General features: G+C 42.8%; 1 protein-coding gene across 1 annotated transcript in view; it reads right to left on the bottom strand.

The window, feature by feature from the left end:
• frem3 (Fras1 related extracellular matrix 3) overlaps nt 1–14247 on the bottom strand; it is a 31792-nt gene extending 17545 nt beyond the window's left edge. The window contains exons 1-2 of the mRNA XM_085459032.1: nt 9082–14247; nt 8155–8244 (exon numbers count right to left, since the gene is read on the bottom strand). Of these exons, the coding sequence (XP_085315158.1) occupies nt 8155–8244; nt 9082–14098 (5107 nt within the window). The 5' untranslated portion in view covers nt 14099–14247. The remainder of the gene's footprint in view (nt 1–8154; nt 8245–9081) is intronic.
• Nucleotides 14248–14525: the final 278 nt, after the last annotated feature.

Here is a 14525-nt window from a genome sequence, read left to right as displayed (position 1 = left end):
TCTTTATGATTGCATTTACAATCATAAAGAGACACCACCACAGAGTTACATCTGGCATTGCCTCCTTGTTATCCACAGCGTGATCCACGGTTGTTTTTAATAATCTTTTTATCCAAAATAACAGCTGTCACTGCTGTTTGAAATGGCTGTTTCACATCTTCCTTTTTCCGTTGCACCTCACTCCTACAGTACGAAGAATGTGATTTGCTGTTATAATATATGCTCAGGAGGAGCAGAAAGCAGCACTACTGTTTTCTGGCTAAGAACATCAAAGCGAAGATCTCCCTTAGTCTGTCAGTCTGTCCCTCCCTGTCTCACAAAACCTTCCTTCCCGCCAGACTCCCAGATTATGTGTAGCAGAGTGACAGATGTACTCCACAAACCTCCTCCCCCTCTGTGTTCCCCTTCCTCCCTGTGTCGGCTTTGTTCGCAAAAAGGGGATGAACAACTGAGAAGGACAGCAGGCCGCAGTCTGGGTGGGCCAGATCTGCCGCCATGGCGTGCCTCCCTGCCTGCCTGCCTCCACATTTCTCTGAATTCTTTTGTGCGTGCTGTCAGACGCTGAGGCCGGCGCTGGCATGAGGCTGAGCAAGCCAAGAGTCGGGATGCCAGGCGTGCACATAGCACTTCAGAAATAAATGAAAATGGTTTAGCTTTGCCCAAAATAGAAAGACCCGCACAAAAAGTAGCTGCAAACATAGGAGCCAGATTGCTGTGCTTTATGATTAATTCTTTTGATTTATTGCAATTGTTATGACGCTCATGCTATATTAGTCTGGCTATCAAATCCAATACACTCGGCGACTGACTCACTAAGCTCACATTTCCATTAGCTTTTTAAACTGACAATCATTATAATTTCTGCTGGGATGAAATGTTTTATAGGCTCCATGTATTTCCAAACCTTCCTGTTAGCAGCCATCTAATAAATTAGCTTCACTTTGATTGATGCCAGTTGGACGGCAACGAATGCTAAAGAAATGTGTTCTGTTATACGAGCCGAGTGACACAAACTCCTAACAAGCACTAAGAATGTGCATCAGAAAACACAGAGCAGTTACAGAATAACAGGATGACTCAGCACAACATCATGGCTTATTTACAGGACATTGCAGCCTCACAATTTCTCTGCAAAGGCGTCCTTTAACGGCGCATTCTCCCTCAGCTCATATTTACACAGCGGCACTGCCGGAACCATACATAGATGCAGTGGTACAGTGGGTCAGGCTGGAGGTATCACTTGAGAGGAAGGTCAATATGAAGCTCACCAGCATGATGCAAGGAAGAGCAACCTTCTAAGAATATCCTCATTGAGTGACAAGCGTCACGTTATTGCATTTCGTCATCAATCATCCAGTTCATATGAATACTGGTGAGATTCCTGCCAGCTATGCTCAGCATTTAATATCACTGGCTTTAAGTGTGGTCTGTTAAATCTAGAGGATGTCAAACATCTGGGTAAACAGACAAAAAAGGAGATCAGGTAAGATTCATCTAAAATTTAGGTTTCTTAGATGCAATGATGACTTTAATCGTTCAGTTTCAGTGTGTGCTATGAATCAACGAATCGAAGTGTCTGCATCACAGCATCTGTTCAGGACATTAAGGACATCTCTGCAGGAAGTTGAAAATAGCTTTGACCCATGTGTGCCAGTAGGCGGGGACAACAAAACGAAAACAAGCAAACTTAGACAGCACTGACATGTAGATGTCAAATCATGCAAAAAGTTCAAAAGCAAAAATAATGAACAAAACAACACTATTGATCAATCTAAATCTAGATTAAGGCTGTACTGAAGGATATTTCAGGCTAAAATGTTGGAACGCTGCCTCAGGGGACAAAAAATAAAACCAGTGTGAAAGCACGGAAAAATACCCGTAGACTGGCTTATTCAGTGCCCATAATTGGACACTGGTTAACATTTTGGTTTGCTAGTGATTGTTTTTAATAGCATTCACCAAATTCTTTGCTAATGCTAACCGAATGCTCACACAACATGACTTAGTCAGTTGCAATGTTAATCGTGGACCAACATTATTATGATGACATGGACATATCTACTTAAATTGTATTAATACATAATCAGTCTCTTTAACTAAATGCCTGTTCGGTCTGATCACAATGACTGAATGACATTGAACGGCGTACCTTGATTGCATATGGGGTTTTAGTGATTTAGCTGATTTACGCAATTATGTGATAAATAATGTGGCTTGCTTTGTGACCTACACTTTTAGCGCTTTATTGGTCTGCTGCTTAGCACTAATCAGCAGCTTCCCGTATTGGTGCAACGTGCACATACAGTCAGTGCTTCCCTGCATTGAACATCATTTCCCTCCACCCTGTTGTTCATACATGGTCCCTTGTGGCACCAGAAAAATTAGCATCAGGTGTAGCATCAGGTGTAGCATCAGGTGTAGCATCAGCTACCGGTGTAATGCTGAAATATAAGGAGGCTCTGGTTAAGACAACTGAGTCAAAAAATTATGAAAAACTGCACCTGATTAATCTTTTGAGGCACCTCGACTGAAACCAGGAAGTTCAAACTCTTCCTGGTGTGTCATGAATGTACCAAAACTAATCCATTCAAAAGCTGTTGAGACATTTCACTTCAGACCACAGTGAACCAACAATCCAACAAACCAGTGTTTCCTTCTCTGCAGCAAAGTCACTAGTGCGGCTGAAAAAAAAAATCATGGCACAGAGTAACTCAGTGACAGCTTTGCCACGTGGGAGCAGATAAGAATAACCGCTCTAGCTATACATCATAACTCTGCACCCCAGAAGTCCACCAGTCGCCATAAATCAAGGCTCAAGATAAAGAACAAAAAGAGAAATAGAGACAAAGAGTGAGGGAATAGCAGAGCTCAGTGAAAGGGCCGGAGGGAAACGTGAGATAGAAACAAGAAAAAAGAATAGTAATACCCTGAAGGGCTCTTAGAGAAGAGGAAAGGGGAAGGAGGGTAAGTGAGAACAGGACGGGGTGCGGTGGAGGAGGACTGAGAGGCCTTAGCTTCTTTAAGCCGCGGGGGCCCCGACAGTGGCACCATTAGCCAGTAAATCTCCCGGTGACTGTTGACACGAGTGACATGTAAGATCCCAAAACACTGTTAGGGAGCAGAGGTTTAGCATGTCCATGTCAGCCAGCCTGCAGTCCACATGCAGCAGGGTACCCTTACAGTACTGAAGAAATGTGACCAAAATGCTGCCCTTTTAAAAATATTTCAAGTTCCTTTTCCTCAGTTTCCCCTTTTCTCTTCTGGCTTGATATCATTGCACCCCTCTGGGGAGCTGCCCCCTCCAGAGCGGGCAACTCTTACGCTGGAAATCTGTGGGTTATCGGGCTATCTGAGATTGGGTTAGATTTCTGCAGAGCTGGGAGTGGGGTGACCACAGGCTTTGAAAGGGGATCCCTCTGGAGCCTCCACTCTCACGTACACACCTGTCTGCCTGGGATACCACCTCACTTCTAGGCCCTGCTCTGTCTGTGGCCCTGGAGTCTGGAGTCCCATAGGAAGTGCATTCCTCTCCCCGGCTCTGAATGATCACATAACACTCAACTCACCAGGGCCCATGATCCCCCTGCAGAACTGGGAGACTATATTGTTGCAACTAGAAAAAAAACCTTATCTTAATGCAAAGCTATTTGTTCTGTCTTTGGTTTTTGTCTTCTGTTTGGGGTGCACTTTGACTTGCACCAAAGATTAAGAAGAATGAAATGTTTGTTTGTTTTTTGTTGTTGTTGTTGTTGTTGTTTTTAAATTATTGTTCCAAAACACTCCAAAATCTTTACATTTACAAGGTTTAACAGGCCTGACACAAAAGGGTTTCTTTTCTTAGCCCGTGGCTCACTGGACCCATTCCTGATGGATGGGGATATATGTGAGCTGTGTCACAGCAGGTATTTACTGCTTCAGTATCCCACTCTTTGAATGGCTGTAAGAAATTCCAGAGTTGGTCACTTGAGTGCAAGTTACTGCTTGCAAACGGTGTGAGGATGGCCCAAGTTGAATCCTAGTTTGTTTCTAAGATCATCATCACAGATCTGTTAAGTCTGGTATTCTGAGTACTTAGTAAGAAGCCATTAGTTTTTTAAAATGACCGCAGTAGCAGATGATAATTATACTGGTTTCTTTCTACTTTAGACGGGATTTGCTGGCAAATAATTATAAGATATTCAAAATTTTGTGATTAAAGATTTTTCTTTATGCCTCCAGTCTCCACCTGACTTTAAAGCAACTTTCTGCACCTATTTAACTTTCCACAACACAGAAGATGCATAGAAGGAGAGTGACAGTGAGGCTGGACAGTGGTGTGGACAATCAGTACTGATGACGTTGTCGTGTTTTTAAAAGATTTTTATTGCTCAAATCAGCATTTGAGAAAATCTTTCTTATTGTTAAACTTGTAGCAAGGTGAGGTGCTGTAAAAGTAAACCAATGACTTGAAAAACCGTTACACCTTTAAGTATTTAATGTTACATAATAGCTTTCTTGTGAATATACAGATATGAACATGTATAGAATACCTCAAATGAACCAGAGGCTGCAGAAACTGTAATGGAATCACAAGACATTAAAAAAAGAAACAAACTATGCACCATATAGTACGGATAATGCAGATCAAATGTAGAATTTAGATGTTTTTCACTGTAGATTTAAACTTTAAGCAACAGAGGAGGGTTTTTTTTCTAACAACTGACTGCTATGCTAACTCTATGCTAATGACTGATCCTCACAGAGACCCCTGAAATCAAACCGAGTGTCTGCTCCTGACTTCTTACTAAGACCAGTGTTGGGTTTAATGCGTTACTAAGTAACGCGTTACTGTAATTAAATTACTTTTCCACTGAAAAAGTAGAGTAACAAATTACTGTTCATTTTTAGGTATTTTAATTACAGTTACTTACAATGTATTTGCGTTACATTGTAAAATAATTAAACTCGCTGAATATCATTATTTAATTTCAATAATTTGTCTCCTAAACGTAGAAGTAAACTCTGCCGCTTTAACATCGCTGTAGTGCAGCTGTACGTCATTTCGCACCAGTTTGCTTTATAGTCGTATTCTAAAGCGGAAGATGTCGGACTCAGCTGAAGCGAGTGGCTGTTTTTTGAAATGGACATATTCCCGTCTCTTCACTTACATGGTAACTGGTCGGATCACTTATTATTACAGTAATATGTAAGCTATGTCCTGGGGAGAAAAAACTATCGGCTGCTGTTAATAGCAGGAGTAATCTACTGAAGCGCCTGACACGAGAGCATAGACGAACACTTCTGAGTGATCCTTGTTCATCATCCATGGGTAACACCGCGGCAGCTCCTGCTAAGCAGGCAAAACTCGATTTTACTTCAGCAGCACAGAAAGCATCTGAAGGTGAGCTTAAAAAAGTGATTGCAGGCTGCATTGTGGAAGAGATGCTACCGCTGCATACTGTAGAGTCTCCGTCTTTAAAAAAATGTATTTATTATTTAGAAAGTTTAATTTCTGTTGTTTGCCCACTCAAGGTTTATAGGGATTTTAAGAAGTATTTAGTTAAATTACTTATTTAGTAATTAAGTTACTTTTCTGACACAGTAATTAGATAAGTAGTTTAAATACAATATTGACTAAGTAATTAGTAATTAATTACTTTTTTAAAGTAACTTACCCAACTTACTGACACACGTGCTCTTACAAGAGCCATACTTCCGCTTTGCCTGGCCACACATACACACACATACCCACACACACAATGTCACTGGTCTGCACATCATTGGTTTATGTTTGATTAAGATCTTAATTTTCTGTATCAGCAGATACACGGACTCGCAGTTACATATGTACATGTATGCTTGCAACATTTGAGCCTGCAGGGCTTATAGAGGAATGCCAAACTGCTTCAGTTCCACATGAGGATATGTTAATTATCCGAGTGTGTATTCTTGACCTGCTCGTGAAGAAGCATCACTGGAGCGCATGTAGTGGCAGGTATCTTTTAAAGGCTGCTAAGACCCTTAGGGAGCTTCCCATATCAGTGCATCTGAGGGGTATTTCCGGAGCGTGAGGCCACATTCAGATTGTGTGTATTTGTGTAAAACTTACTAGGTTTAGAAGTGGTATGTTTACACTCGATTCAGGATTAAGAATTACTGGAGTTTACAAAGGAGGTTTAAAACCCACTGATTTTGAAAGGATGTGTCTGGATCTAGAACTACTTTGATTAGATAAGAATTCATTATAAAGAAGTTTAATAGTGTTTTTGTGGTGTTTAAGCACAGATTTCTATTTAACCTTAGGTTAGGTTAATGAAGTCGCATTTGGATTTTCTTTTTAAGTACAAAAGTTTGTTCCCTGAGGCCAGTGAAAAATGGATTATCTTGGGTGCTAATCTCTACTGACCCACCATCGGTTCTCACACAAGCAGCTCACCCACTGAGATTTGTTATCAGAGAGCCTGACCATCACTGTGCTCTCCACTCACATGCCCCTACATGTCCAGGATAAAGCCACATCCCTCAGGGGTCACCTCTTCAACACTTCACATTAGCGGGCCACCAGCTGGCTCGACTCGCTCTCATGTATTATCTCTTTGATCTTTTCCTGGACGTGTCTTTGTATTTGTGTGTGTAGTTATGTATATGTATGGTGATGATTTTACTGATAAGTGTATCCATTAAGTGCAGATGCAGTTCATCACACAGATGATGTGGCGCTGCCACACGTGTCAGCCGTGGTCATGTAGAAACAAGGTCTGGTTTTACGTCCCAGTATAAGCTCCACTGCACCTGGTTCAGCTGAGTTGGCTGGAAGCTTAAATAAAGTGTGTAAGCAAACAGAAAAGGGAGCGCTGAGCTAATTGAAGCCCTTGTGTTCCCTTCCTGTGGTAAAACCCACACTTAAAGACAGAAATTCTTAGCTTTAGGCATCTTATTAAACCACATGTGGAAAAATGTTGGCCTAAATGAAGATTATAGGATTAAGGCACTTTTATCTAATCTATGTTGATTAATGTCAGTGCTACTGATTCTCATTAAAAATAAATATATCACTCACAGTCTGAGGGTAAGAGTTAATATGGAGGCATTAAGGCGAAGCTAAACTAAAAACAGACAAACTCACGTCCTCCTTTTTCTCAATGGGTGTGATGGTGGTGTTAGGAGGTGGAGCATGTCCCTCCAAACAGCATAATTATAGACTAAACTTTCCCTTCAGCATTGATTGCCTTTCTAAATCTTGTTTCATATTTTACAGCCAATGCTAAAATAGTAAAACCCACCTGCTGCATTTTATCGCTTTGCATTTGCTATAAATATGTAATGCTGTTAGAGGTGAATGTGACAAGGCAACGAGTGATTTTATTATACCCTGACCCATCATATACCATGCATATCCGATTCATTTAAGAGAATTCTTTAGGGTAACCGATGTCGGCTGTCAGATTGTCGCATTATGCTTGGGGTGGATATAAATAATGTTTTAATAGTAAGGCAGTGTTACAGAAAGCCTCAGTGCTTCAATGTTATGTCAGAGTAAGCGAGTAAAAACAGAGAGAGAAAGAAATTGAGCTAACAAAAAATATGAAGTTCTTATATTTTGGATAAAGTTGGTTATTTATTAAAAAGAAATTTAAGAATCTTTTAATTTGAAAATCTTCATAATGTCAAAATATTCTGCAGATTTTATTTCACAAGTCATGTCATTGAATAGTGGATACTTAGAAAGATAAAAGAAGATGTTTGTGAGACTTGCTGTAAGAGGAACCAGATATATCAGCATACCTATGCACATTTCACTGTGTCACTTCAGGCAGATGATGAAAGGTGGCGTTTGAAAGCCCAGAGAAGCGCCCCAAAGTATAGGACCCTATTGTTCAATAACAATACAGTTGAGAGCATGTGGTAGTCTTTTACTTTTACTAACCCACATTCAGTGTTTGACTTAAGTCCCCTTTGACCCCTGTCCTTTAAACCTGCTGCCCTTTCCAGTGGGGCGAACAGAGGCGGCGCCTCGGTACTGGGTGTCAGTCATGGCCAACTGCTTTAAGCCTTTGTGATGCAAACACTTAGGTGACCGACAGAGAGCAAGAAGTTTAAATTTTAAGCAGCCATTAAAAGTCAAACTCAAAGTGGCTTGAAGCCACTGCACGTTAAATATTAGAGGGGTCCTACCGTTGTCTTCAACTATGAAGTAGAAGATATCACTGGTGGCGTTGCTCCCATCCAACAGCACATAACAGATCTTCATGTCATTGATATCAGCTGTTTGCATAAAAAATATGGAGAAACAATTAGCTAAAATGATAACTGTGACAACTAAACCACTTTTATAAGGTTGTATAAATACAAAGTCAGAAAATATAGTTTACAGAGATATATTTAATCTCCTAAGACCTGAACCCTTTCAGGGCATGCAATTTTAATTTGTCTTTACCATTTGGGCTGATTGGGACCTGATGAATGTAAAAACAAAGAGTTACGTGACTTTTTTCCCTGATTTTTGTTTCTGAGAAAAATGAGATCCACATATGAGGACATTAGCTTGAAAATTTTGACAGAACAGTGGCAGCATAACGTCCTCATAAGTGGAAATCAGGCCCTTGTAGAGCAAAATTTTGTATTTTGGTCTAGACAACCCAAAATTTGATGTCCACATATGTGGACGCCAGGTCCTAGGAGGTTAAAATTGTTTTATGGGGTCTGTAGTAACCAGTTAAGCATCATTATATTAGTATAAGAATGCAGCCAACTGGTTTTAACTGAATATTATTTATTTGAATATTTTTTATTCTTTGCTTTTTCACCGGTTATAAAAAGCTGTCTTTCTGTTTTACACATTCAGGATTTGGATTTGTGCTTCTATGCATCTTATTAAATTCTATAAAAACAAGTCTTTGTAATAAATCCTGGGAGAATATCTGGTGTTCTGTCAACTTTATACTAACTCAAAGCTGTTGGCATCATGAATTCAGAACAATTCTTTCCTTTGTGCCACACAAAACATCCACTCTAATCCAATATTAACTCTAAAACACTGATGAGTAAATCTTACCTTTGAAAAACGTTGTTACAAGGTTTAAAAATGTGACATCATCTTACCTTGTGTGAATGTCTTGATGCTGTCATTGCCCACGGCGGTATTCATGATGAAGCCGTGCAGTGGAGCCTCGGACACCGTGTACTTCAACACCTTCTGGGGACTGTCCCGGTCCTCTGATCGAAGGACCTTGCTGGTGATCACAAAGCCCAGGTGTCCAGTTGGGAGGACTTTCAGTGAAGCGGCAGCCTTATTTACCAAAATCTGGGGGACACCGTTATCCACCGTATTGATGTGAATAGTCATCATTTGGGGTTTGCGTGTCTCATAGTCAGTGTTAGGGAAAACGTAAAAGTCGGTGTGAGTGCCATCGGTGACAGTGAAAGAGAAGCTGTCTTCACTGGTCTCAGTGCCATCGTGCTTATAGCTGATAAGGTTCTCGTTCAGGTCCTGCTTGGTAAAAGTCGTAATTGGCTGGGTGTTGTTGAAAAGCAGCAAACCGTGTACTGGCACTTGCGTGATTATAAAGCGCAGCAGGTGGTCTGGAGTGTCCCGGTCTTCAGCAGTAAGTTCAAAAGGTGTGATGAGTTTGGATTCGCCCTCCTCCACAAGTAGCCTCGTTATGGTTAAGACAGGTTTCTTATTATCCACATCGGTGATGGACACTCTGAAGGTTCGGAAGACGGGATTGTAGCCGTCTGTCACCTCAAACTCGAAGCTGTCCATTTTAATTTCATCATCAGAGGTGTGGATGTAGTAGATCTTGTTGCCAGCAAGCTGCAACTGGGTGAAGGTGGAAATAGGAACACCTGGGAGGTCAGTGCACTCTAAGTGCCCTCTACTAGGCGCTCTCGTGATGCTAAAACTGAGGTATTCATCAGGGCTGTTGATGTCAGAGGTGCTGAGGAGGTCAGTGGTGAGAGTTACTTTTCCACCTTCTTTGAGAGTCACACCTTTGTTAACAACATCTGGAAAAACCATATCAATGCTTCCAATGCTGATGTAAAAGTAGCGGTCAATAAGTGGATTTATACCATCTGTGACGTCAAATTTCAGCAGGTCACGGATTCCTTCCTGGCCTGTGTGCACATACTGAATGAGTTGTCTGTCAATTTCATCTTGTGTGAAATTCATTCCCAGGGTGATATTTCCTAAAACGTCTCCAAATTTGCTGATACGCTGCAGGTAGCCTTGGCCAGGGCCGTATCGCACAACATAAGTTAATTCCTTGTCTTCGGAGTCAAGATCTGTTGCCTTTAAAACGCTGTTGCTAATCACTTTTGTTTCTCCGATCTCCACATCGAGGCCATCGTTAATGGCCATTCTTGGTGTCTCATCATCAACAGGAATGACCACGATAGGAACTGTTTTTTCCACTTTGTGTTTTCCATCAGATAGCCTGATTTCAAAGCTGTCTTCCTTGGTTTCAGAGTCATCATGTTCATAGACAATGTTGGATGCCTCTATGAGCTGCTCCAAGTTGAACTTCTCCACAGGGATGGTGCCAGTGCTGAGCTGCTGAACAATTGTCCCATGCTTGGGTGGTTTGATGATCTCAAAGTCCAGCTCATTCTTGGGGATGTCAGCATCAGCTGCGTTCAGAATTGGGGTGTCAATGACCAGACTCATTCCCTCCATTACCACAAACTCACGGACAAAAATCTCGGGCTTCTCATCATTGGCTGGAATGATGACTATGGGGAAGAAGTGGCGCTCAGAGAAGTTAATACCATCTGAGCAGCGGAACGTGAAACGATCTTCCACAGGTTCAACCCCTTTGTGGATGCTTTGGACATAGTAGATGTGGCCAAGGGAAATTTCTTTAATGGCGAATGCGGTGATGGCCGTCCCAGCTCTTGATTTCTCTGAGCCTGCTGCAGGTGAGATGTTCTCCACATAACCAGAAGTTGGTTGGACAATGATGGTACACAAGATATCCTCGCTGTTGGTGTCAACATCCTCGGCATGAATTTGCTCCAGAGTAATGACGTTCTTCTCCCCTTCCACTACTATAAACTGCTCGCCGACGCTGACAACAGGTGGGATGCTGTCAACAGGAAGGATTGTCACATGGACTGTCACACCTTGGATCTTGTTGCCACCAACGACCCACTGCTCTGACATGTCAGACAAAGTAAGATTGAAGGAGTCGTGCTCTTTGGTCGGCCCTATTTCACCAGATGTGTGAGCATACACAACCACCCCGTTAATTATGTCCTCCTGAGTGAATCTCTCAGCAGGAGCACCATTAACCAGGATTTCACCCAGTCTCGGAGGTTCTTCAACAATAAAAGTGAGCATGAGGTCATCTGTATCTTCATCGTGGCCCTGAATGACGTTACTTGTAATCTCCGTGGCTCCATTCTCCAGTACATCTATGGAGGCTCCGAGCAGGCCGGGTGGGAGCATAATCGTGGGCCTTTTGTCATCAACTGGCTCGATTGTGATCCTGATGGCAATTGGTACCTCATGGAAACCATCACTTACAGAGAGCTTGATGACATCAGTGAGAGATTCTTTTCCTCCGTGCATGTAAGTTAGACGACCGGTTGTGATGTCTTCGAGCACAAATGTTTCGCCATTTGACATATCAATCCCCAAATACTGCAGCTGCCCATACTGGGGAATCTGGGTCACCGTGAAGATGATATTGTCGTCATCTGTATCCGTGTCAGTGGCGTGCAGCTCCTTCCTGGTAATGACATATGTACCTCTTTCCAAAACAGTGAATCCTGTGTTGGTGATAAGTGGAGGTTTGTTGTCAACCGGCTGTAGGAAAATGGTGAACAGTCCATCTGCTGTGTTTCCAGCTGTGTCTTCCACAGTGAATGTGAACTGAGCCACTTTTGGAGTGATGCCCAATTCCTGGTCTGGGGGCTTATAAGCTACTTTGTGGTGATTAACCTGGGCTTGTGTAAACTCTGTAATTACAGTGTCAGGGCTGTCAGTCAGTACAATTTCACCCAAGAGGGCTGGATTGTTCTCATCTGTGTCAGTCGGGGGCTTAGTGATGGTGTACTTCAAATCTCTGTCATCTGAATCAAGATCAGTATAACACAAGAATTTCTTCCTAAAGTATGTGAGCTCATATTCCTGCACTGTCATGTGAAGGGTGGTGCCTGGGAAAAGCTCTGGGGCAAGGTCATCAACGGGATGGATTTTGATAGTGAACGTGTGCTCGCCTGATTGATTGGGAGGATCGTTATCGTCCTGGACCCGGAATACAAAGTGATCGGTTACAGTGGTGGTGCTGTGGGGCCCGATGTGACGATAGAACAGCTTTCCATCCAGAATGTCCTGCTGAAGCCACTCAGTCACCACCTGCTCAAACATCTCATCTGTCTCGCTGAACTTCCACAGAGATGGGTCAGACGGTAGCTCTGCTTGCCTAAGCAGGAGTTGCCCTATGGTGGAGTATGGTGCCTCCACGACAAACTTAATAGTGGAGTCTTCTGAATCGATGTCTGTTGCACTTAGGATGAATGGAGAGATCTGCATGATTTCATTCTTGAACAACACCAAGCCAGTGTTTGCATTAATAATAGGGGGCTCGTCATCAGTGGGGACAATGGTGATGGGGAACAAAAATTCCACTTCATTACTGCCGTCAGTCATTCTAAAAATAATGTTGTCGCTATAGGTGTCGCTGCCGTCATGCTGGTACGCAACAATGCCAGCGTCTAGATCGGCAGGTGTAAAGAACTTCCTGCGTGTGCCGAGCATGGTAAGGTCTCCGTGCTTTAAACCATCGATGACTGTGATTCTCACGTCTTCCAGGTTATCCTCATCGCTAATCTCTAAATTCTGAGAGCTGGAGAGAGCTCGAGATTGCCCTTCAAACAATAGCTGCCCTGTATTTTTGGTTGCAACAGGAGCCAGTGTATTCATAGGCTTTACCACAATCATAAAAGCAAATGGATCTGACACTGCACCATCGGTGTCTACAATTTCAAACTCTAGCTGAAAAATCCTCTCTTGTTCTGAGTCATCTGAGGGTGGCTTATAGGCTATTTTAAGCTCTTTGATGTCCCTGTGATAGAAGGAGGTGATAGGCAGGTTCTGATCATCTGTGCTGATGATATAACCCTGCTGAGGGTTCAGCGGAGACGTGATGTTGAAGATTAAGTCATCTGGGTGAGATTCGACATCTTCAGCCGACAGCATGTCACTTGTAATAGCTGTCATCACAAACTGATCAACCTCCATCATCATCATAGCTACAAAGCTGGGTTTGGGAGCAGTGTTCTCTGCACCTTCTCTGATTCTAACCATCATTTGGAAATGCTCTTGCATTATCATGTTTCCTTCGTTATCCTGCAGCTCTACCATCATTGGAATATAGTCTCTGTTTGGTGAGTTGGTTTTAGCCGTGTGCTTGTAGCGAATACCCTGCTTCACAAACTCATCACAGTCAACCATTTGGCCATTGGAAGGGTTGTTCAAAAGAGTGCCATACCTGGGAAGACCTCCAGCGCCGACCAGAGTGCTGATCTTACACTGTGTGACACCATCCTCATAGGAAAACTCCAGGCCCTTTTTGTCAATAGGATTGCTCTCTCCATTGAGCTTTTCAACATTAAGGGGCATATTCCTGGTGAGGATCTCAAGCTGCTGGAAAACAACCTCTACTTCCAACATGAAGGGGACAATGACTGTGTCTGTGTGAGAGTCATAACGAAGCTGCAGCTTCACACGATCCTTACTGGGGCTCCTTGATCCAAAATGCGTGTATTTCACTTCTTCAGATCCAAATGAACAGGGAAACTTTTTAGGGGTTAGCATCCCAGGCTTCTGGGCCAGTGGATCATTGTCCAGGACTGTGATTTGGCAGCGGTCACCGGGCTGCACTTCTGTTACCAGGTCATTCACAGGGTCCAGAAACACGGACCGCCCAAAAGGCACTCTGATCCCATTGTTAGCAACAATGATATCATCTTCATTAGGTCCGGCCCTGCGGTGATAGAGGTGAGCTGAATCAAAAGGCCCTGCACATACTGAGGCAAAACAGAAGCTGAGAGAAAAAGCCAAAAGAAGGCAACTCTTTTTACAAAGTTTGCAACTTTGCAGACAAGCAGCCATGTCTGCTGCTAGTTGCCTTGTAATTTAGTTAAAACAAGTGAGCAGCAGCAGGAGGCTGATGCTTCTTAAGTGAGAAAAAAAGCATAAAAAAAGAAACTTTGGGCCGGCTGGAATCTCCTCTGTGTGTTTCTTGTGTGGCTGCACAGACCCAAGTGTGGTGAATGCTGCAGGGCTGTGCAGGTGAATGAAACAGTAGTCTGTGACTTGCACAGGCTCCTCCTTCTGTCAGTGCAGGGAGGGGAGCCTCCAGCCCCCAAAGCTAATTTAAGAAAGACCATTGGACAAGATTGCCCCAAACAACACCTACCCTTCTCCTCTTCTCTCACTAAAAAAAGGGTGTTGGGGTGGGGGTTGGAGGATAAAATCCTATTCAAAAAAACAAGTCTTATTTGATTATATGGAATCTGTACAGTTAAAACCCCTGACA

This window comes from Copadichromis virginalis, linkage group LG6 (assembly GCF_057382275.1).
Source record: "Copadichromis virginalis isolate Kocher_CV1m ecotype Utaka linkage group LG6, C_Virginalis_male_GT1.1, whole genome shotgun sequence".
NCBI lineage: Eukaryota > Metazoa > Chordata > Actinopteri > Cichliformes > Cichlidae > Copadichromis > Copadichromis virginalis.
The sequence above is the reverse complement of the archived record's forward strand: the minus strand, read 5'-3'. Positions and strand labels throughout refer to the sequence as shown.